The sequence below is a fragment of the Nematolebias whitei genome, chromosome 8 (assembly GCF_014905685.2).
Source record: "Nematolebias whitei isolate Nwh7 chromosome 8, NemWhi1, whole genome shotgun sequence".
NCBI classification, from domain to species: domain Eukaryota; kingdom Metazoa; phylum Chordata; class Actinopteri; order Cyprinodontiformes; family Rivulidae; genus Nematolebias; species Nematolebias whitei.
Window position 1 is genome coordinate 8,926,225 of NC_056505.1, and position 22,880 is coordinate 8,949,104.

At 38.0% G+C, this 22,880-nt stretch overlaps 1 protein-coding gene across 3 annotated transcripts in view; it reads left to right on the forward strand.

The window, feature by feature from the left end:
• The first annotated feature begins 7,350 nt into the window (after positions 1–7,350).
• Positions 7,351–22,880, forward strand: part of kcnt1b (potassium sodium-activated channel subfamily T member 1b) — an 82,960-nt gene continuing 67,430 nt past the window's right edge. For all 3 annotated transcript variants that reach the window (XM_037680231.1, XM_037680232.1, XM_037680233.1), the window contains exon 1: positions 7,351–7,460. In XM_037680231.1, coding sequence (XP_037536159.1) covers positions 7,366–7,460 — 95 coding nt within the window. In that variant the 5' untranslated portion in view covers positions 7,351–7,365. The remainder of the gene's footprint in view (positions 7,461–22,880) is intronic.

The window sequence follows — 22,880 nt, forward strand, 5'->3', positions numbered from 1 at the left end:
ACGAGAATTAATCTAAGGCGCACCGGATTATAAGGCTCACTGCTGATTTTTGAGAAAACGAAAGGATTTTCAGTGCGCCTTAGAGTCTGAAAACGATGGTACGCTAAACAGCAGCCTGAACATGAGTCTGTGGTGAGCAGATCGGTATGAATGAATAGCAGCATGATATCAGCAGCAGGATGAGATCAGCAGCATGGATACTCGTGTTATACTGTGAATAAAATGTTGGTTTAAATTGATTTACACATAAAGATGTTCAGTTTTTATTTACAGTCTTTATTAAGAGAGATTTCGATTTGGGCTTTTGAAACTATTCAGTCAAAGATGAAAGGCTGTATAACACATTAGGAAAAAGCCTCAAAAAGCAACATATAAGCTCTTTTAAAAAAATTGATTTGATAACTTCTTATCTTTGTTAGAGTTTTCTTTTTTTTTTTAAAGTGGATGCAAATCATACGATTCTTGTGAGCGCATGTGAATATTTGTCTCCCATGAGTCAGGGAACAAAAACAACTCCATCATTTTCTCAATAATTCAGTCGTGTAAACCTTCAGTGATTGGAACTGAGAAAACACAACGCAACAAATTCGTCCGCATCAAAAAGTGATAAAGGAGTCTGTGGGAATCCAGATCTATGGTGAGATAAGCGCGTGAGTGAAATCTGACTGCTGACATGGGAAGGCATAAGTGGCTGTGTGGGCTTTAACATGATGACGCTCAGAGCTCTTTCCCCAGGAGGATAATAGGCTGAAAAGTGGAGAGACTGTACACTAGGAAGGCACACAGGCAGCCAGGCTTTTCCAGAGGTAGCAGTATCTCCTACTCGCCCCTCTGTGCACACAGAATGAACATTTTTTTCAATTTGAGGGGGACAATTGCAAGACAAAAAGCAGAAGACAAAGCTGTCGCAGGTATGTCGCAAGAGAGCATGTTTACTTCAACGTTTTAAAGCTGTGTTTGTGCTGATACTATGAGAAGTTACCAAGACTTTTCATGTGCTGTGCATACACTTGTTAGAAAAATGTGCAAATGATCTAAATGTTGTTGTGATAGCAATTATTTTATTTCCAATGCATAAAAGTCTTGATCTGATTCTTAAAATATTTTAGTGGCTTGGGCATTCGCAACCAGAAAGTTGTGCTCATCACTGCCACCAGATGAGTCTGACTGAAGAAGACATTATTGGATACTGCAGAAGAATCAGATTTATTTATCTGCAGCCACTATTAGACACAAAAATCAGGCTGTGCGGGAATAATAAGGGCTAAACCCTGGTGATGACACGGTTTAATGTTAGACATTCATGTCTCTAAAAGCCCTTTAAGAAGATCGCATCAGCATCAAACACATCCATTTCTTCAGCAGACAGCCGATTTATTATATCAAGTTTGTCCGGTAGATGGCGAGACGTCAGGGTGACTTCAGGTAGAGAAATCTGCTGTGACTGTTCAAGGGGAGCAAAGATGCTGATACAGAGACATGATGGAGCAGCGGGGAAAGCCTCAGCAGCGCCTCAGATCTGCGGCTGTTATGTAAGCGCAGCTGCAAACGGTCACTCGGGATTTACGAGATAATTAAAAAGAAGAAGGCAAGTGGAAACATATTATTATTATTATTCTTGCGTATTTATTTATTTTTACCAGGCAGCTAAGAGGCTAAAAATAGTGCCAGGTTAGCTGTATCATCCTTCCGCTAAGTAATGTAGTTCGGAAACAGTGGCAAACAAAGTTGTTGCTAAGCGACGGCGAAGTGTCGAACCGGCCGGCGTATTGATACTTGAATTAACTGTCAGGTGTGCGCCGGAAAAATAGCGCCGCTTTGGGACGACTGTTAGCCAAATCAGTGCTGGGATTAATTTTCAGCTAAAAGCAAAACAGCCACTATGCGGACGGCTAGGTAACTGTAAAACTGACAGAACTGCTCGTAGATCAAAACAGCGGTTTGTGTCGCTAAAGCATGTTATAGCAGTCGATTTATTTAGCCTAAATTAGCCGAGTCTTTCGGCCAACTCCGCTGGACTCGAGTTGCCACAGGTGTTGTGCTGGAAAAAGCACCCGCAGAAAGTTTAACTCGTGGAGTGGACTTCTGTCCCCCGTCACTTTTCAATGATGAGAGAGCTGTGGCAGGGACTGGTTCATGGAGGACATCCTGTGCCCCACAGGCAGTGGGGAATGTACAGTTTATTTAAATCAAACCGGTGTTTACCATAGACATTATGTCAGTGGCGTTTACGGTGATGGGTCCTCGGTCAGAAACAGGAGCTTCACATCTGCCTGATAGTAAATAACTGGCTGTAAGTATGTTTACACTCCTACTGATGGGTTGATTCCTTGTCTAATTTTAGTGACATACGTTCTTTATCTCCCTGGTTTTAGTAATTTATTTTAAAATTTTCATGCTCTAATTCTCCACAGCATATGGAAATATAATCATTGTCAATTTGTGTTATAAGCCTATTCAGCTCTTACATATTTTGATTGATCAATGTTATTGTTTCTTGTCAGTTTTGTCTGTGGAAAAAAAAAATCTTAATGCAACTGCTAATATTGCAGCTGCTCTTGGTTTGTTTAGTGTCAGTGCTGCCACTGATTACTGCTTAGTACAATTCATAGATTATCTTTTTTAATTCAACCTTTATTTATACAGGTTATTCCCATTGAGCCCTGGGGACTCATTTACAGGAGAGACCTGTTGCTTAAAGGAAAACGGTGCACGATTAAACAGACGGAGAGATGGATGGACTTTAATAATACAAGTCGAAGATTTTTTTTCCCCACAACAGATAAAACTAAAATACAAACTGACATTATATAAAACATGAAGCACATTGATTGACAACTACAAAAATATTAAACTTATGCAAAATATGAATCATTGTGTGTGGCAAGGATGTGAAAAATGTGATTTAAAATTGTGCATACTGTCATTTTGTTGCAGATGAAAACATTTCCATGCATCTTTCATGACACAACTCATAGATTAAATTATCGCCTGCTGCTATACGTGTCTGTTACCAAAATATTGCATGAAAATTAATCAAATTTGCAGAGTTTAATTACTCGATCTTCTTCTAAACCTAATTAATTTGTGGTATTAATCAGATTCAAGATGGCTGCCACAGAATGTTAGCATACAAAAATGGCTGTACAGTACCTGAGTCACTTTCAAATATATTAACTTTCAAGGCTTGACATAAAAAAATAAAATTTTCAGGTTGTCCGCTGGACAACCTCTTGACAAAATCTGGTTGTTCTCCAAAATTTTTGGTTGTCTGCAACCTTTACAATAAAGAAGGCAAAAGATCTCAAGATAAATTGCACTATACACAAAGTTGACTAAAACTGTATTTAAAAAAAATATATAGCACAAGAAGTCTTTGCAGAGTAAATTAACTTAAATTGTTTTAGTTTTTAATTTGCCTGACTGACAGATTTCTCCCCATAAAATGACTTTCATTCAAAAGGATTAAATTTACAAGACTTCAGCTCATGTAGTCATTTAATACTATTTATTTTTCACATTTGATCATTGATTAAATTGCATTTATCACCGTACTGTTACCTCTCAGAATGGTTTAAATTAAATATAATGAAGTTCAGCTCAACCAAACAGGCACACTTTATTCTTTCTAAAACACTGCATAGAATTTAAATTTGCAGATATTTATGACAAACTACACTAACCTGAAACTATGAACACATTAATATTTAATACACAGACTTAATAAATAAAAGTCCTGTGGGGGAGACAGTGCAGGACGAGGGGTTAGAGGTGATGGTGTTTCAGTTCTGGTGTCTCCTCCGTCTGCAGTGACTTGGTCACTTGCAAACACATACGCTTAGTACGTCGATGTTTAATAATTTATTACGTCATCACCTTCTGTTAGGGCAGCGGGGTGTCCTCCATCGAAAGAAGTCCAGGAAACACTGACTGGTGCTCTCACCTGCAGTCTGTCTCTGAGTTGGGAGCACTGTGATCACCCGCCCTGCTCGGCTCTGATTGGGTCAAACTGTGGTTCTGTTTTTTTTTTTATTTGTTGAAAGCAGCGTCAGTTTAATCCTTGTATCGTTGTTATATTGGATGGCTTTAAAAAGACCACAACAAAACACACATTTTCCCCCTTTCATTTTTACAGATGATGGAAATCTGTTAAAAAATAAAATAAAATCATAGACGAAAACAAGTCTCGATCAAACGGAAACCGCTTATGTTTACTCCTGGCTTTGGTATAGCAGTAACCGAGACTGATCCCCGACACGTTATGAGCACTAACAGATTGCACAAAGTTTTTGTTTAAAATTTTATTTAAGAGTCACCTCTGTCTTTTTGTTAGCAAAATAGTCCATGCACCACTGGACAGATTTTAATGAAGCTCTCAAGCAATGACGATTAGATGAACATCTACAACTGATAAACTGCTGGAGTCAACACAATTCAAGATGGCCACCACAGCTTATTGGTATTAGTCAACACAATCGTGACTCGGTTAATTTTTCAAATATTGAGCTAACATTTGGAGCTGTAGTTACAGAGACATTCACAACACATGCGTACGTTTCATAGGTCAGACCAAAACAGTTACAACTGTCAGTCTAAGATGATCTTAGTTTAAATCCCTGGTGTGAAATGCAGTGGGCAATATGCATTCCTATAAAGAACGCATAGTTATTTTTCACACTTTTAAAAATTATGCCTACCCTTCATGTTTTAGTTAGCTCTGTCTGCTTTCTTAGCATTATGTGAAAACAGTTTCTTACCAAGAACATCTCTGCTCACTTTTTTACAGCGCTCACGCTGTTTTAATCATGACTAGATCTCTTAAACATTGCCTTCTCTGCATATTTACCAGCAAAAAAATCCTTCTTTACTCGCATAATGAATGCAGAGTTTGCTTCTTTTTTTATTCTAAGGAACAATTTTGCTTTCATTCTCTTATGCTCACTTTTATTATTTACTGTTTTCAGTTTCTTTCATCACTAACATCATTTGCCATCTCCTCCTCTTCTGTCTTCTGTGCTCACACTAATAAGGAAGGGCCTGTCTCATGGTGCCATTAGTCCTCAAGGCTGCCTACACTGATGGCCACAGAAAGACACAAACACATACACATAACCGTATTATTCAATTTTTGTTTCCTAATTGATTATTCAAGCATGAAATTAAATAAATCTGTAAAGAAAGCTTAGTATTGATTTGCTCAAGTAGAAAAAAACGCACAAAAGTCAGTATTAACATGTTCAACATGACGGAGCATGGATCCACACTGAACAAACTGCAGTAGAAATGTCTCTTTCATTTTTAAAATCATTTTCTGCACCCCGTTGTGCTTCAAGGGCAAGAAATTAGCTTACCATTAGTATTACACCCCCATGTTTGCAGAAATTAACTCCATAACGGAGGTCAGGAAACACAGGCTGAGCTGTTTAACCCAGCAGCGTTGCTTCTTTCTACATTATCAGAATGTACACCATAAACTGTACAGTTACATTAAAATATGTCTATTTAATCCTTTTCCATTTAAAGAGCAGCAACCCGAGACTTGTTTGGCTCTGGGTAGGTTCACGCTGCAAAACAGGTGGTTTATGTAATCACATTATTTTCCTTCTGAGACTTGGAGAAGTGAATGCATAACAACTGTTCTTAAATTTTCTCCCTTCTCTCTTTCTTTTTCACTCAAAACCCCCACAAGAGGTAATCATGAGTCCTCCACGTCGATCATCGAGTTCCCATGGCGACAGGTAATTTCCTGAAGCATTTCTCTACATGTGACACTCCATGACACACTGGGAACACATGCAACACTCCGTTATGTAGCCGAGACTATGCAGGCACATGCGAACGTGTCCTGTTTTGTAGGTGGGTTGTTCTTCCCCATCTTTCTGCTACCTGTTTATGAACAGGATGTTCATCAAATAGAGTTTTGTGTTTGGAAATTGTAATTGTTTTGCTTGTGAATAATGCTTGTTTTTTTGTTTTGTTTGTTTGTTTACATGTTCAGTTATCTTATGTAAAAATACAAGCTTCAGTTGTGCATTAAATATCAAGCTTATGCTCTTATTCCTGGATCTGTGAGCAATGTTTATATTTAAGTTAATTACCTGACTAGGTTGTAAAAAAAAAAATCATTCTGCTCATTCCATATGTTGTAGGAGTTTCAAAGAAACCGAGATGTTTATTTTCTAAACACAACGTCCCAGTGGCTTCCAAACCCCAGAATACATTACAGCAAAGACTGGTTCATCCCAAAGATCCAGTCCCCCGGCACAAACAGAGCAATGTTGTGTATGCTGTTCAGTGTCAGGAGGGCTGTGATCAGTCTTACATCGGGGAAACTAAACAGCCACTGGCCAAAAGGATGGCCCAGCACAGAAGAGCAACATCATCAGGCCAGGACTCTGCGGTCTACACTCATCTCCAGGCCAGCGGTCACTCTTTCAGGGATGAAGATGTTCACATCCTTGATGGAGAAGAACGTTGGTTTGAGAAAGGAGTGCAGGAAGCCATCTTTGTGAAGAGAAACCGTCCATCGTTAAACAGGGGCGGAGGCCTCCGTGTTCGACTGTCCCCCTCGTACAATGCTGTTATTGCTAGTTTCACTCAGCCCTCTGTGAATCTCAAGTGGCCATCAGGGCACTAATGAGTGTATGTGAGGCTGATGGTCCTCCTCTATCATGTGAACAGCTAGTTCTGGATGTCACCAACAAACTGGTTGATCCACTACGAGAAGGTGCTGCTTACAAGACTGAGTTTACTGCAGCTCCTCAGTCTGAAGAAGGCTTTAGGATAAAATATGAAAAGTTTCAAAAAAGAATTCGTCCAGAGGACCTGACTCAACCTTGTTCAATGACACGAGATTGCCCTTATTACTTTTCAAGTTTTCAATTTTTCATCATAAGTTGATTTTATTCTAAAACTCTGTCATGAGGTGCAGTGAGTAATATGCATTCCTCCAAGGAATGCTAGGCCTTTTAATATAACTTATACCATCACCGTATTCTACTCATTACTACTCAAAGAAAACATTTTTTCCCCATGGTAGTTTTTTTTAACTGCCTTTGTCCTCCATCCTGTTCTTGACCAACTGTGTCCTAAACTTCTTGTATGCAAATTAAGTCATTGCACACCCTTAACTGTCTTTATTGTACTCATATTTTAATATTTAAAAGCCTCTAATGGATTTGTCATTACGTCTTCCATATCAGTGTCAGCTGTCAACATTGGATCACTGTTGTGAAGCAAAGACAGACATGCTGATGAGCAGATGATGCTCTGCTCCCCTTCTTGTCATGCAGGCCCTCCTCTGAGACCTCGCAGAAAAATAATTGCAGCAACTCTGGCGTTATTCTGGACATCTCGTCCCTCAAGATGGCTGACGTGGATTCAGAGGTGCCTCCACTTCCTCCTCGCTACCGCTTCAGAGATTTGCTGCTGGGAGACCAGACGTTTCAGAATGAAGACAGGTAGCAAAAAAACCCACTTATATTTCATGCACCATAACTTAATAGGCTGCCCAAGGATATTCCTGGAGGGGCCTCTGTAATATTGTGCGTGTCTGTGTGTGTTACACTCTCCCAGTAATAATATAATGAGCGAGGTCTTCTAAACTAATATATCTTTTATATATTTATGGTTTTGCTGCATATTTAAAAATTAGCTTTTTAAAAAAAAACCATTTAGAGATGTGACAGGGTTTTAGCTTTTGGTTTTATGTGCAGTTTAATAAAGAAATAGAAAAATAAATTGAACCCTAAGAGGTTTCTTAGTGAAAACAAAGATTCAGGAACTTGTTTAGAAGACCTTGGGGCTGTGTTGCACTTGGACCTATTTGTACAATAACGAGCAAGATATTAGCATATGAATGCTTTGGAAAACCTTGTTTTTAAATATTTTCCAAAGTTTAAAGTCTTTTTTTTTTTGGCTTTGGTAACCTTTAGACATAAAAATATGCAGTATTTGACTATCCTGCCACTGAAATAATAATAAGCAAAAAAAGCATCAAACATACAAGCTCAGTTGAAGAAATGTGAAAAAGTCAGACGGTGGCTGGTTTGCCTTTTCTTAAATGACTGAGTGGAAAAAGTCCCACTCTTTGGCTCTTAAGTGGCACTTCAGTCAATGGAGAGCTGGAGATTCTGGGAGTCTCCTCAGTTATTGCTGTGGTTGTGGAGGCGAAGCAGCAGATGCTGTTTACTGACCGTGAGGGGAAGAATGCCTCAACCACTGCGCAGGACGCTGGAGCTGTCTGTGGTGCTGAAATGAAGCCGTCTCTGAAGCAGCAACACTTCTATAATTCCCTGCAGAGAGAAAATAAAGAGCTCCGCTTCGGCGTTTGTTGATTTCCTACTCCCGTTTAACTTGCTATACTATACATTTTAAAGCCTATTAATTTGTTCACTAATGTGCAACTTTTGTTTGTAAGCCACTTTTTTTACATGATACAGTTATGAACAAAACGTGGGCGCACCTGAGCTGAACATTTCACAGTAAGCTTAGGCTCGTATGAGGTTCTGATTAGGGATGAACCGATCCACTTTTTTCACTTCCAATATCTGAGGTTTAGTGCCGGCCGATACCGACATGATACAGAAAAACAGTGCTGAATTAACTTCAAATATTTGTTGTTTTACGCAGACATAAATGTACTGAATTACATATTTATTGAAAACTCTGCACCAGTCCTGCACACTTAAACATACCAATAGTTTCACAAGCTTGCGTGTAGAAACAACACAACGTTAATTTGTTCAGTCAGTGCAGTTATGAATATAACATCCAATGTAAAATAAATAATAATAAAGATACTGAAACTGACAAAAACAACAGGTTGACAACTTTGGTCAAACATGAAAAAATAAACTTCAACAAACCCTTCAAATGGTTCAGGAATTTTAAATCTAATGTAAAATAAATAATAAAGGAGCTGAAATAAGAGGAAAAAACTATGGCTTCACTAGCTTGTTTGGCAGGTATTTAAAATAAACAGCAATCAGCTCCTGTCTTGATGGAGCAATCACATTGTCACAATACCAGATCAAGAATTTTTATCTGTACCGAGAACGATACTAATATCTGATCATTGCGTTTCTTGTTCTGATGGTAGGATAATCTCATGCAAAAATGCCAGTTTTATTTTGTATTACAGTATTAAAATAAAGCTCTAGAAATGTATCACAATATTTTTGCTTTATTTGAAAACAAAACAGTCATTTAATAAAAAAAAAATTGTGTCAACTAAAACACCAGAGTCAACAAGCTGATATATTTTTTTACATTAAAAATGATTTTCAATACTAAAGTAATTGTGCCACTACAATATATTACTTCTCTGCTGTTTTATAAAGCTTCACCGCCCTTTTATAAAGTAACTTGGTTACTATGTCTGCAGTGAGTCTGTGGCTAAACTGAACCAACATGTTTATGTTGTCCATTTGTGTTGCTGCGCTTGCAACAGTTGTGCTGATTGGATTGTTTTCTTGGTGGTTACATGTGACAGAAAGCACATCATGTTGTAATTAAACATCAGTGTAGTATTCAGCAGCAGCCACGTACGTTCCAGGAGACAGACTGTAACCTTCCACGAGTGGCTTTTGTGGTTTTTGTTGCAAGCTTCTTGAGTTGTCGCTTGTATAAATGGACTGTACTTATATAGTGCCTTTCTATCTTGTCAAGATACTCAAAGTGTTTTAAAACGCACTCCGTGCTCATTTACACGTTCATGCAGGACTCTACTATATCTATACAAAGATAATGCTTTATCACATTCATACACCGATGGGACACACGTCGGAGGCAATGAGGGCTTCACTGTCTTGCCCTTGCTCCAGCATGTGACTGCTGGTGGAATCGACCCCCCAACTCTCCTACTGGAGGACGACTGCTCTAACCACTCAGCCACAGCTGCCCCCAAAATGTGAAAAGAAATGTCCAAGGTTTAATCCGAACCCAAACTTTTTTTTTAATGTAAATGATGTAATTCTGTCGAGTCTGTTTTCTTATTTATTTGTATTCACTCTCTGTGTCTCTGGGGCTTCCTGCTGGAAATTGTTGCCAGCACGTTTTATTTCAGTGCAACACCTTTATGTGCACATAGCATTTAGAGCAGCATAGTGTTTGCCCACCCCTCCCCCGCAGGGTCTTTATGCTTTCCCAGTAAATACAATAATTTCTTTGTTGGCAGGTGTATTGTTTCCTTCAGCACAAGTCCATTTTCACAGTAACGTTAACATGAAAGATATATTGCTTGAAAAAACACAACCGTTCTTACAGTTATTTAGTTTTAAGAATCCTTGTTTTCTTTAAAAACACATTTTTACTACGCTTTATTTGAATTGGCTGTTAAGATGACATGAACGATTATGGTTGTTTGTTTGAATATTTCATCCAGTTGAGTTTTTTTCTGATTGATTTGTAGTCACATGGGGTGATTAGAGCTTGTATGTTTGCATGGCTACAGATCTATACAATCTGGAAACACCGCCAAGAATACACACATAAGAGACTTTACCTTCTCAAATACTGTGTGAACATTTCAAAGTGAGGAATACCCAGTAAGCTTGGAATACTTTATGTTCCTTTTTATAAACGATGAAGCTGATTTTCCCTTAAACTGTGCGCTATAAAAGAGATTTATAACAGAAAATTCAGCTCGACTGATCTTTGCATTAAATTTTGTGTGTTCGTCATACAGGAAGCTGAATATAAAGGATAATCGTTTGCAGGTCTTCAGGGGCAGTGATTACTCACCAAGTGATGGAAGATCACAAACAGAATCCACAAAGACATTAGGTTTCCAAAAGCAAACAAAATTAAGTTAAAGTGTTATGTTTGATGTCCGTATTGAATTTTATTTTGTTCTTTCTTAAGGTAACAGGGTCATTCCAGTGCATCTAAACTCTTAAGTATTGACATAATCTCACAAAGTGATGGGACAGATTTATATTAAAATTTACAGAACTGTGGAAATGTTTTGAAACTAATACATCTGTAAATATTAACCAACCTAATTGCTTTATTATAATTTAAACAATTAACGCAGCCCATTAGGTTTGCTTAAGTTTTTATTCCGTATGAGAGTTTGTTCTTTAAGATTTTGAAGCTGATAAAGTTCTAAAACAATATAGATGGGTTTTTTTTTTTCAGTGTACAAGTGAGTTGAAGAAAATGAAGAGCTGTGACTTTCATGTAATCTGAGCTTTAAGTGAAGCTTTAGAAGCATCAGGATGTGTCATCTGTGCAGGCTGTTTGTGGTCAGTTGTTTGTTGTGCTGCTTCCATCTTGAAAAGAGGAGTGGGCTCCACAAGCACCATGAGTGTTTGTGGTAAGAAAGAATTACACTAAGCATTATGTGTAAAAGAAAGATTGAATGTCTTTTAGAAGATGTCATGCACCGCATCGTATTGTACCTCATGGGCTTTCTGAAATACCTTATTCTTAAAAGCCGACATGTCATGTTTCTCTCCTGGTGAAAACAATACAGCCACTTCTGGAGATGGGACTCCTGATTGTTGCAGCCCATCAGTGTCCAGCAAAGTCTTGGTGCGCCGAGACAATTAGTTTGTTCGAAGTGAGACCCTGGAAGCTACCTGTCCACGGGGAACCTCTCTCCCAAGCAGAGGTGGAGGTGATTTATCCGTGCCCAGAACTTTAGTGATTGCATGCTGTGTGAAGAGATCTGATCTAATTGCAAAGGGCCGGTGGTGGCACTGACTCAAAGTGTGTGAGCAGCATTCATCTGAGACCTATAGCCATAAATCGTGGGTGTTTGAGTAGTGCTTTCATGGGTAACATATTATCATATTTTACTGCTCTACTGTTGTGGCTTTTTGCATTTTTTCATAAATGTCTACACAGTTGTATCTCTTTTAATGCCGTTATGTTGTTCTTTTACTATATATTTAGTCAGTTTGTACCAATTTCTGCTTGTTCCAGTGGTTGTGATGGAATAAAGTCAGGTGCTCATCCTTCTGCCCTCTGAGACCTGTGGTAAAACCCAACATTACCTGTGTTCCCTAAAGAACTGTGTGGTACCTCATTTTAGCCCATTAAAGTAAGCATTTAGTACATTTTTCATGTCCAGCTGTCACTTTTTCTTCCTCTGAACCTTAAATGAAGAACTGCAACACATTGTGATACATTTTTGCTTTTGCATTTATGCTTCAGCACTTTCCTCTTCAATACATCAAATATATTTTGCTGTACAAGGATGTTAGATTTTTTTTTAGATCTTATTTGCACTTTTATTTAACTAGGGAGGTTGAATTAAGATAAAACATCTCTTCTTACAGAGAGTCTAGTTTAATATGGTGACAAAGAAAATTAGAGTAATGTAAAAGCTTCATAGAAAATCAAATGCAATATGAAAATGACACGGCAATTTTACATAAATAGAAGTACAGTATATTCTTTTGTGTGTGTGTGGAGAGGTGTGTTAAGGGGGTGTTGGTGCCCTAAAATGACTTCTGCTAACTAGAGAAAATTTATTTTCTGTTAAAATAAAGTAAATGCTAAATGCTGAGTACTGAATGACTTTGGTGAAATTTGCTGGAGAAGCTGAAACTGAGATGATTGAAATAAAAAGTGCAGGTCAGAAAATGCTAGCTTAAAGCTAAAAGTATCAAAATGCTAGCTATAAGCGAAAAGTAGCAGAAAAGTAGCTAAAACCTAAAAAAATAGCAAAAGGCTAGCTAACAGCTTAGCATAGCAAGATGCTAGCCTAAAGCTAAAAGTACTGAGATGCTAGCTAAAAGCTAAAAGTATCAAAATGCTAGCTAAAAACTAAAAGTAGCAAAAAAGTAGCAAAAACCTAAAAATAGCACAAGACTAGCTAACAGCTTAACATAGACTAGCTAATAGCTTAAATCGCAAGATGCTAGCTAAAAGCTAAAAGTATCAAGATGCTAGCTAAAAGCTAAAAGTATCAAGATGCTAGCTAAAAACCTTAACTTAGCCAAAAAAGTAGCATTAGAAGACTGTAGTGGATCAAGTATACTGAGGCAGAATTCAAAGAGAACAATATTTTTGAAGGAAATAAAGATATTTAAATGTTTTAAATTCAATTGTTTTAAATTTAAATTTCCATGGAGGAAGTATTTTGAAGTTGCAAAGAAACAAAATTCATAGCACCCATGTTCTGAGTGAGCTCAACATTTTAATATAAAAATGGCTAAAGTATACACAAGTACAGCAGATGGCAAGAAAACAAGGAAAATAAAAAAGTAAGGAATTGGTAATGCGTACTTAATAAACTGAAGCTTATTCCAGTAATTAAGAACATAAATATAGAAAGTTAAATAGCGTAAACAGTGTATGCATCATGATGAATTGAAACTTGTAGTTTACAAACAAAACAGAGGTTTTCATCTGCACAAGACTTTTCTACCTTAACATTACTCTGAACTTTATAATCATGCTTCATATTTATCAGTTTACACACACAAAGCGGTGAAGAAAAGCAATCTTCTTGACGGCCCTCGGGAGCAATTTAAGTGTCTTGATGAAGTATTTTTCAGCATTTGAAGGTGCTGCGGATCAAACTGACAACGCTGCAATATGTGCAGAACAAGCTGGAGCACAGCTTGTACTAACAACACATTATATTTCAAAAAGAACCATAATGAATACAGTAAAACTTCAAGCAGGTATCACAATGCAGAGATTGGCATTTTCATGACTTGGCATCTCCAGGGAACTGTAAGGTGTGCAGTAAAGTTTCCTGGCGTGGCACTTAATGAAGTGAGGTGCTAAAAAAGCACAGGGTGTTGGGTCTGAATGTTGGAGCACAAGGTTGGGCACAGCTATCCACTATAGTGAGTTCTGTCTGTTTCTGCAGATTTAAATAACAAAATCAAGACTAACGGATTAAAAGATCACGTGTCATGACTTTTAAATATATATATTTTTTAATCCGACTCTTTTATATCATGTGGCAAGATGCGCTGATACGTGATGATTCTGATTGCTGGTTCGAGACAATAAATATTCTTTATGGACTTAAGTTTAGCTTGTGTAACTTTTTTGATTTTGTGAAATGTATACATCACCTGCTGCCATGAAAAGTGTGTAATGCGATTGCCTGTGTCTGTGTGGTAAGCGTGTGTTTGTTTGTCTGTTAGCAAAATATCTTCTAAACCAATGGGTGGATTTTAATACATTTCTCAAAGTAATTATTTGATGTGCATCCACCACTGATTAAACTTTGAAGTCAACCTGATTTAAGATAGCTGCTATGGCTATCACAAACTCTGAGCACTAATTAATCACCAGAGCTTGACTCATAACTTTGACATGCAAGAAGAAGCAGGAGATTACTCATTCATTCATAAAATGCTTCTTTATTTAAAATGGGTTAGAATCCCGACCATATGGAAAAGTCAGACCTTATGGTAAAAAAATAGAGTTAAATAGTTACTGAATGGCATAAAAGGACTGTCTTGTAGTGTGATTAATACTCTGGGCTTCTTACAGAACATAATAAGACAGAAATGGGAATTAGTTTACATCATGCTCGATCATTTGCCCCACCTAAACCTTACTGGCTGATGCCGTAGTGCCCTCATACATCAGGAAATCCAGGTTACAAAGCATCAGATTTTTTTGTTTCACTGCAGCGACGAAGGCAAATGATGTGTGAAGCAGTGCCTGTCACTGTGGATGAGTTGCACGGTGTGGTTTTGTGTGCCTCTTCGGACAAAGTTTGTTGATGTTTGACACCTGCAATCCTAGACCCGTCTGTGCCGTTGGGGTCTGTGAGACATTGTATCCTTTTTTTATTTATTTTTTTGCTGTTGCATGGAAATGGAAACACAGTTGGGATTTGTGTGCCCGTGTGTGTTGGGTGGGTGAAAATCTTTCTCCTAGATCGTCGTTATTTTCAGGGTTGGGTGTCAGGGGGCCATAATGACAACTTGACTGTGTGGGTGCTGAAGAAGAATAATCACGCTGAAGTCACGAGTCTGACAAGCGCGAGTGTGTGTGAGAAAGAGAGAGAATACTGTCTGCAGTTTTTTTCTTTATATGCTTTCCAACTGACGCCCAGGAAGTGTATACACGTGAGTGATTAGGTATTGTAGTTTATGAGTGGGCTTTTTTAGTATAAGGAGGGGGCCAACCTCAATCAAAGTCTGATACACCATATAACGGCCAAGCATCCTTTGATGGACTGCATATTGAATCAGACGGAACCAGAAGGACCAATTACTTGTATTCATCCTTTCTCTGCACTTCTAATCATGCTGGGCTATCTGTTCCTATCAAGGCACGCTGCTGATCGAGGTAATGTAAACAGAGTCAGCTGTGCTAATTGGTCACCTAATCAGTGACTGATGGCTTCTCAAGTGTCGATAAAGTGGTGATAAGTCCCGACACATAAGCTGCTGACGAGCAAAATCTTGTCTTGGACCCTCCTCTGTCTCTGACTTGAATCTGTAATATAACATTCTGTCAGTGCGTCACAAGCAAAACAAAGACCCGTTGTTTTTATAATTCATTTCTGAGTTCACTGAAAGTAATCCTGATAAAATTCTCGAACCTGGAGTTTTAACATAAATGCAAAATTACATAATTTATAATGACTGAAGTTGCATAGCTGGCTGGATAGGAACTGAGAACCCAAGTCAGACCTGAATCAAATCTCCTGAGACGATCATCCTGCACTGATGGCAGCAGCTGTTCTGTTTGCAATGATTTTGTAGCATCACTGCAGGGATTTGATGTCTGCATTACTTCCATCTCAGTGAGTTTACGAGGCTGAAAAGATGAGAAACAAAAACGAAGGGGGAGCAGCAAAAACTGAAAAAACACAAAGGCTAATTTTCAGAACGATTGAAATTCAACTTAGTCTTTTACAAACACAGATTCAGTAAAAATGTGGATACACCTGTGGAATTAGCTTTTACACAAGATACAAAATGATCCAATGCTGTATGAACCAAGCCCAAATTTCTCCCCTAATATCGAATACATAGACTTATTGAATAATTACTACTACTAATACTAATACTACTTCCTCATTTACAAAAAATTTTAAAACATTGAGTATCTGAATTTAGTTTGTCCACTAAGTCAATGACTAGATAGAGGAATATGGTAATATACACACACGTATATGTACGATATTATTGGCATGGTTTTGGTATCGGCCGATATTAGCATTAAAGTTCAATATCGGACATCGGCCATTCCATTAAAATAACTCACCGATATAAAAGGTGCTGTTTTTGCCTGCAGCGGCAACACAATGTGATGACGTCACGCACGCCTACCTGATCTTACGGCGAAGAGGAAAATTTGAAATGTCAGCTGTGTGGAAGTTTTATTTTTCGTTGGTGAGGATGTCGGATTCCGAAGATTTATGGACTAGGTTGAGCCTCGCTACGTCGTCCCCAGTCTGAGATATTTTTCTGACAAAACATTACCCGAATTACAAGCCGTCATTTCCGACGTCATTGAGAAGCTAACAGCCGATAGCACTTGGGTGAGTTTTACCACAGACATTTGGACGTCGTGTTAGCCCCGTTAGCATGATTAGTCTTACGGCACAATGGATAGACAAAAACTTTGAACTTAAAAGGCTGTCCTTCATGCACAGGAGTGCAGAGGATCCCACACTGCAGCTATAGGAACCTGGAACAAGCCTCCACAAGTGAGACAGCATCACAGGTGACTAATGCCAATAAATAACATTTAACACTTTTCATTTAATGTAAGTCAAAGTGCTATGCATATCATATGGCTGTTATTGAATATATGTCACCAGCTGTTACAGCTGTTGCACAATTTTTGTAGCAAATAAGCCTAAATAAGAGGGCTATGATCTGACAAAGGAAAGTATATAAAATATCAGTATCGGCATCAGTTATCGGTCAAAAATCCAATATTGTGCATCCCTAACATATTTAAAAAAAAAAAAAAAATATATATATATATATATATATATATATATATATATATAGATAGATAGATAGATAGATAGATAGATAGATAGATAGATAGATGAACTGTTTTGAAGGATTATAATTTAAAATTTGGTGTGAATGTGTGTGTGTGTGTGTGTGTGTTGTTTGACTGTACAGTTAGCAAAATATCTCATGAACCACAATGTGGACTTTAATAAAACTCCATCCAATAGTTAATAAACTTCTGAAAATGTATTTGCACTTTTAGAACGTAATTAATAGGTGCACGTTTACAGCAGATAAAATTTTGGAGCCAACCCTGTTCAAGATGGCCGACACAGCTAATTGCAAGACATGGCTGTGGCGGCCATCTTGAATTATTACTCTAATGAAAGGCAGCAGGAAATAGGAGTTTATTTTTTGAAAAAATCGTAGCCCTTAATTATTAAATAGCTTATTTATGCCTACTCCTGTACTTATTGTCAAAAATATTACTTTATTATACAGAACTAAAAAACCAAAACATATTTTACTCAAATTATGATCAAAATAGATTTTCTAACTTCTATCCTATATAAAAGTGTGCTTAAACATAGCCCTTGTTACTGGAAACCTGCTCATTTCTGCGAGCAGGAGTTCAGACCATAGGTGGTGTTGATCATACCTTCAGCACAGAGTGGGTGGGCGACACTCAAAGTCCTCTAAACGTGCACTTATCAGCTGCAGATTGGCTGTGCCTTAAACATGCAGTTAGTGTAAAGATGGTTGTTGCTGTTGCTGAACTGAGAGACCCAGCATGTTCTCTTTGTTTTATTTTTCATTCTGTTTCGTGCACACAGTCACTGGACCTATAAATGGTTTCTGTTGGAGCCATTTGAGGCACTTCATTCCTGACAAGCTCAACTTGTGGAAGCCTCTGATTTATTTCTTCACCCATTTAATGTTTTTCTCCCAAAGGGTTTTAATGGGTCTCTGTGTGAACTCATCAGAACACTGTCGGGGCTGGGGGCACAGTCTCAGAGCGATGGCACCAGTGAGAAGGATAATTAAAGGTAAAACACAAAGGGAGACTAATCGGGGAAATGCTCTGAGAAAGTGAGATGGAGTTTTACACTTGGAATTTTCTTTTCTTCTGAACCATCACATCTTTGTCTGTGGATCTTGGATGCATATGCCCCTTTAACTTCTGTGTTTTGACTTGTCTACCCAATTAGCATCGGTGGACTTAGCTTGTCATCATTTCGTGAACAGCTGTGAAGTTGGAGGCATTTGGATTTGGAGATGCAGTGTCACACAGAAGGTTTTCCTCAATCACAGAACTCATTTTGTTGCACTAGTTTACACAAATTTAAACACATTTAAAAGATCAAAGTACATAACCAGTGCACCAAAGTTCATGCTCAGTAATCCAGGTAAAAATCCAACAATGTTCAGTCAGGTCATCTGGACGGTTTCTTTTTTTGCTGAGACGTTTTGTCCTTCATCCAAAGGACTTCTTCAGTCTGAGGAGCCACCAAATAAACTGATTCCCACAAACAGCATACTCCATAGTGAAAACAAAAAACAGTTTGCTGGTGCTAAGATGGCCTCCGGGGCCCGCCCTCTCCCCCGTTAACTCCTCTGAGACAGTCATGCCAAAGTGGATGAAAGCACCAGCAAGCCGTTTTTTTTATTTTTCCCCCACTTTGGAGGATGCTGTTTGTGAGAATCAGTTTGTTTGGTGGTTCCTCAGATTTAAGAAGTCCTTTGGATGAAGGATGAAACGTCTCAGCAAAAAAAGAAACCGTCCAGATGACCTGACTGAACTTGTTACATAACAAGTATTTTTATATTATTTATTTTGTTTTATTTGTTTTATTATGGGGAGTGGTGGCGCAGAGGTTAGCGAAGGTGAGCCTGTGATCAGAAGATCGCAGGTTCAACTCCCAGTGCCGACAACATCAAAATGTGGGTGGGAAAGGTGAGACACCCACAACTGCCTCCACCCTCATTTGCCCCACTCTGAGCCCTTGAGCAAGGCCTTTAACCCCCACCTTTTGCTCACCTGGATGCCGTAGATAGCAGCTCTCTGCTCCACACAGAGGGCTGTGGTAGCTCAGTGTCTGTGGTTGAATAAGGAAGAACATCGGGCGTAAATATAATTTCCAAGTCTTAATGCGACAGTTCATTGTGGAAGAAGAGAGCAGCCAATAATAAGAAAAAAAAGACTGTTTTATTAGCTTTGTGCTTTGATTACAATGACTTCAGTTTGTTTTATATCACTACAAATTAAGAGACATGAAGAGATTCTGACTGATTTGTGTTTGAAACTGCCTGTTCCTACTTGTTCCTACCAGTTTGTTTTTTCCTCTCCTCGCTCGGCCAAAGCAATCAAGAAAATGTGTTATAATCAGAATAGCCGCTGTGGTTCAGTGATCACGGATTTGACACATTATTTGAGAAAAAACTCCAGTGGCAGCTTTTTATAACTATGACTCGGCTGCCTGTCAGTCATCAGATGTTTGTTCACCTTCCACTTGGACTCTTTGTCGCTTTTAAATTATATGATTTTATAAATAGTTTTTTTTATGTTATGTTGCTGCCATTATCTAAATAACTGTTTTTAAACAGAACTAATCCAAAATACAACAATAAATATAACAAGCGCCAAGCTAAAATATTTGATAAGTTACTGGCAGGATCCACAGATTCCCAGTTATAATTAGGACTGGGCTTTGATTGGGCCATTCAAACTCATGAATATGCTTTGCTCTAACCCATTCTATTTTAGCTTTGGCTGGATATTTTTGGATCATTGTCCTGATAGAAGGTGAACCTTCACCCCAGTCTCAAGTCGTTTGCAGCCAACATGTTTTATCTTCCAGGATCGTCCTGTATTTAGCTCCATACACTCTGACCAAGTTCTCTGTCCCTACAGAGAGGAATCCTCACAGCATGATCACCATGTTTGACAGTGTGGATGGTGTGTTTAAGGTGGTGCGCAGTTAATTTTCTGCCACTCATGTTTTGCAAATAGGCCAAAAAGCTCAGTTTTGTTCTTTCATCCTTCCATGTGTTTTTGTGTCCCCTTCATGTCTTGCAGCGAAATACAAACTGGACTTCTTAAAGTTTCCTCCAACTTTCTCTTGCCACTTTTCCATTAAGACCAGATTTGTGATGCACACGATAGTCTTGTAGACATATTCTTGCACCCGTGCTGTTATTAATCTCTGTTCCTCCAGAATTATTATGGGCTTCTTGAATGCTTCTCAGAATCATACTTTCCTTGCTCGACCTGTCAGTATAAATGACGGCCATGTCTTGATAGGTTTTCAGTTGTGCCTTACTCTTGCCATTTTCAGATGATGGATTACAAGAACTTCATGAGACATCCAAAGCTTGGCCTATAGTTTTATAACTTAACTCTGCTTTAAACTTCTCAACAACTTTATCCCAGACCTGTCTGGTATGTTCCTTGGTCTTCATCATGCTGTTTTATCATTAATGTTCTGTAATGTACTGGAATTCATTCACTGATTAGAGGACTTCTTGAGGCAACTGGCTCGACTGAGTTTTAGTTTGATATATTGAATTAAAAGTGACTGAGTAGAACTCTTTTAGACATTTTACTTGTAATAATTTCTGTAAACCCAGTGTCATTTTCTTTCCACTTTACAATTATGTTATTTGTGTTGGTCTATCACATAAAATCCCAGAAAGCCTGAAGTTAGTTTTTGTAACGAGACATAATGTGGAAAAGTTCAAAGGGTATGGATAAATTTGTCAAGTCACTGCAGAACGATCTAAGACAAATCTGAGTCAGTTTGATAAAGTATTCTAAATAAAACAATAAAGTTGTGTTTCGTAATGCCAAAATATAAAACGGAGAATAAAGCTGGACTCAGAGGGACAGAAACAAACGGATGATTAGAGTCTGAGAGACATTTGTTCTGAAAACACTTTCATTTGGGTAATTTTTAAAACATAACAATCTGGCTCTTGTGTTAAATAAAGGATCTCGTCATTTTGAGCATTTTATTTTAAGACGCGTTCTGTTCTGATTTGGCAAAAGAGGTGAAAGAATGAAAGTCAGTAGGGAGGGCAAATGAAAACGTCCACTTTTTAAAAGTGTTGAGGCTTATATCTTTTTACATCAATTTATATAGAGGTGTCACTGGTTCTGAGATGTGAGGATGTTCCTGATGGGAAACAGCAACAAGATTCATTCCTTTTGCTCATGGTCATGTTTTGATTCGTTGCAAATGCATGGCGAGGAGAAAACAGAAAATCAATATGTGAAAAGGTTGCCAAATACACTTTGGCTGACAACAATATGCCTGAATGGTCTTACAAAGTAACACCCATGTGCAGGAAGCAGTGGCATCTATTATAAAGATATATGTTTAGGTTAAATTCTGTGGTTATTAAAGGATTTATGAATCTATTTCTGTTTATGTGTTCATGTTTGTGTTTGCATGTTTATGGACCTATTATAAAGTAGACTGCACTGAACTGTATGCTTTGTGTCAGTCTATTCTTTTACAGTAGTCCCTCACTACTTCATGGTTCATTTTTCGCTGACTCGCTCTATCGCTGTTTTTCAAAATAAGATTGGACATGGCACACAAATGGCTGATTGATGGATGAGCCACACAATTGGCATGGAATTTTTATTTAAAATATATATATTTAAATTATTTAGCTCCTGCTGCTCCTGTGTGCAGCCCACAGCTGCAGGAGAAGCTTCCTCTCCTGCAGCGGAGAAGTGGGCGTGGCCAAGAGCGCTGGCAGATGGTAGAGAGCAGCCGGAGGCAGAGAGCTGAGATCATGACATGCTGTGCTCTTTTAGAGCGTTTAGAGTTTAGAAAATTGTTAGGGACATTGCAAGAGTGTGGGAAGGATTTAAACCACCTTAATTTTGACTGTCTTCATCAGACTGTCATACAACAACAGAGTGTTTTCAGTCAGAGGCTTCTTCAGATCCACTGAAAGAAGAGATCCTTCCTGCCCACAGCCATCAGCATCTAGAACAACTCTTTAATGAAACCAGGATGATGAGTTACAACAACATGTAATTTCCATTTGGGATTAATAAAGTAATTTTGAATTGAATTTATATATACCTGTATATACATAAATACTAAAATAAACTACTACTTACTACTATGACTAGTACTACTACTAGTGTACATAATTTAATTCCATGACAATAAAGTTTACTTGAACTACTGTATCCCTACTTTGTGTTTTTTCACTTGTTGCGGGGGGAGTGGAGGGTCCAAACCCCTGCAAATAAACGAGGGACTACTGTATTGCTAATCAGTTCTAAAACAATTTACAATAACATTTCTTATATGCAGTGGTAAGCTCTAATCAGCTGTCACATTTCTTAATACTGAATAAATCATCCAGGTGTTGTGCTGGGCTTCACACTGTGCATCAGTGACAGTCAACGTGACGCTGAATAAAAGCTGCATGACTTAAAGCAACACAATTTGAAATGTCTGTTTTTGACCAAATATTTTCAAAATGGCCTTTAACTTTTTTTGCATTCTTATATGAACTTAACACCGAGTTTAACACTGTTTCAAAAAATACAATAATCTCTTGTTTCTCACCATAAAGACGGTAAGAAACCACTGTTGAGATACAACAGTCTGTTATTAGACCACTTGTTTTGGTATTTTATTGATTGAAAACAAATTTATTAGCATTATCCTGGAACGTTTTAGTGTTAACTATTTGTAAAATATTTATTCTATAGTATGTGTGTAGGTGATATGTTTATTGTTCTGTTCTGCAGATTAAAATAATGTAATTTCTGTTTGTCAACAGATAACATTGATGCCCATGTTGCTTTGTGTGTGTGTTTACTTTTCTGTCATGGAATCAAAATATCTCATGAGCCAGTGGATTTATTGTAATGAAACTCTGAAAGTAATCATTGAATGCACATCTACGACTATAACCTCATTCAAGATGACCTTCACAGCAAAGCAACCTCAGCAA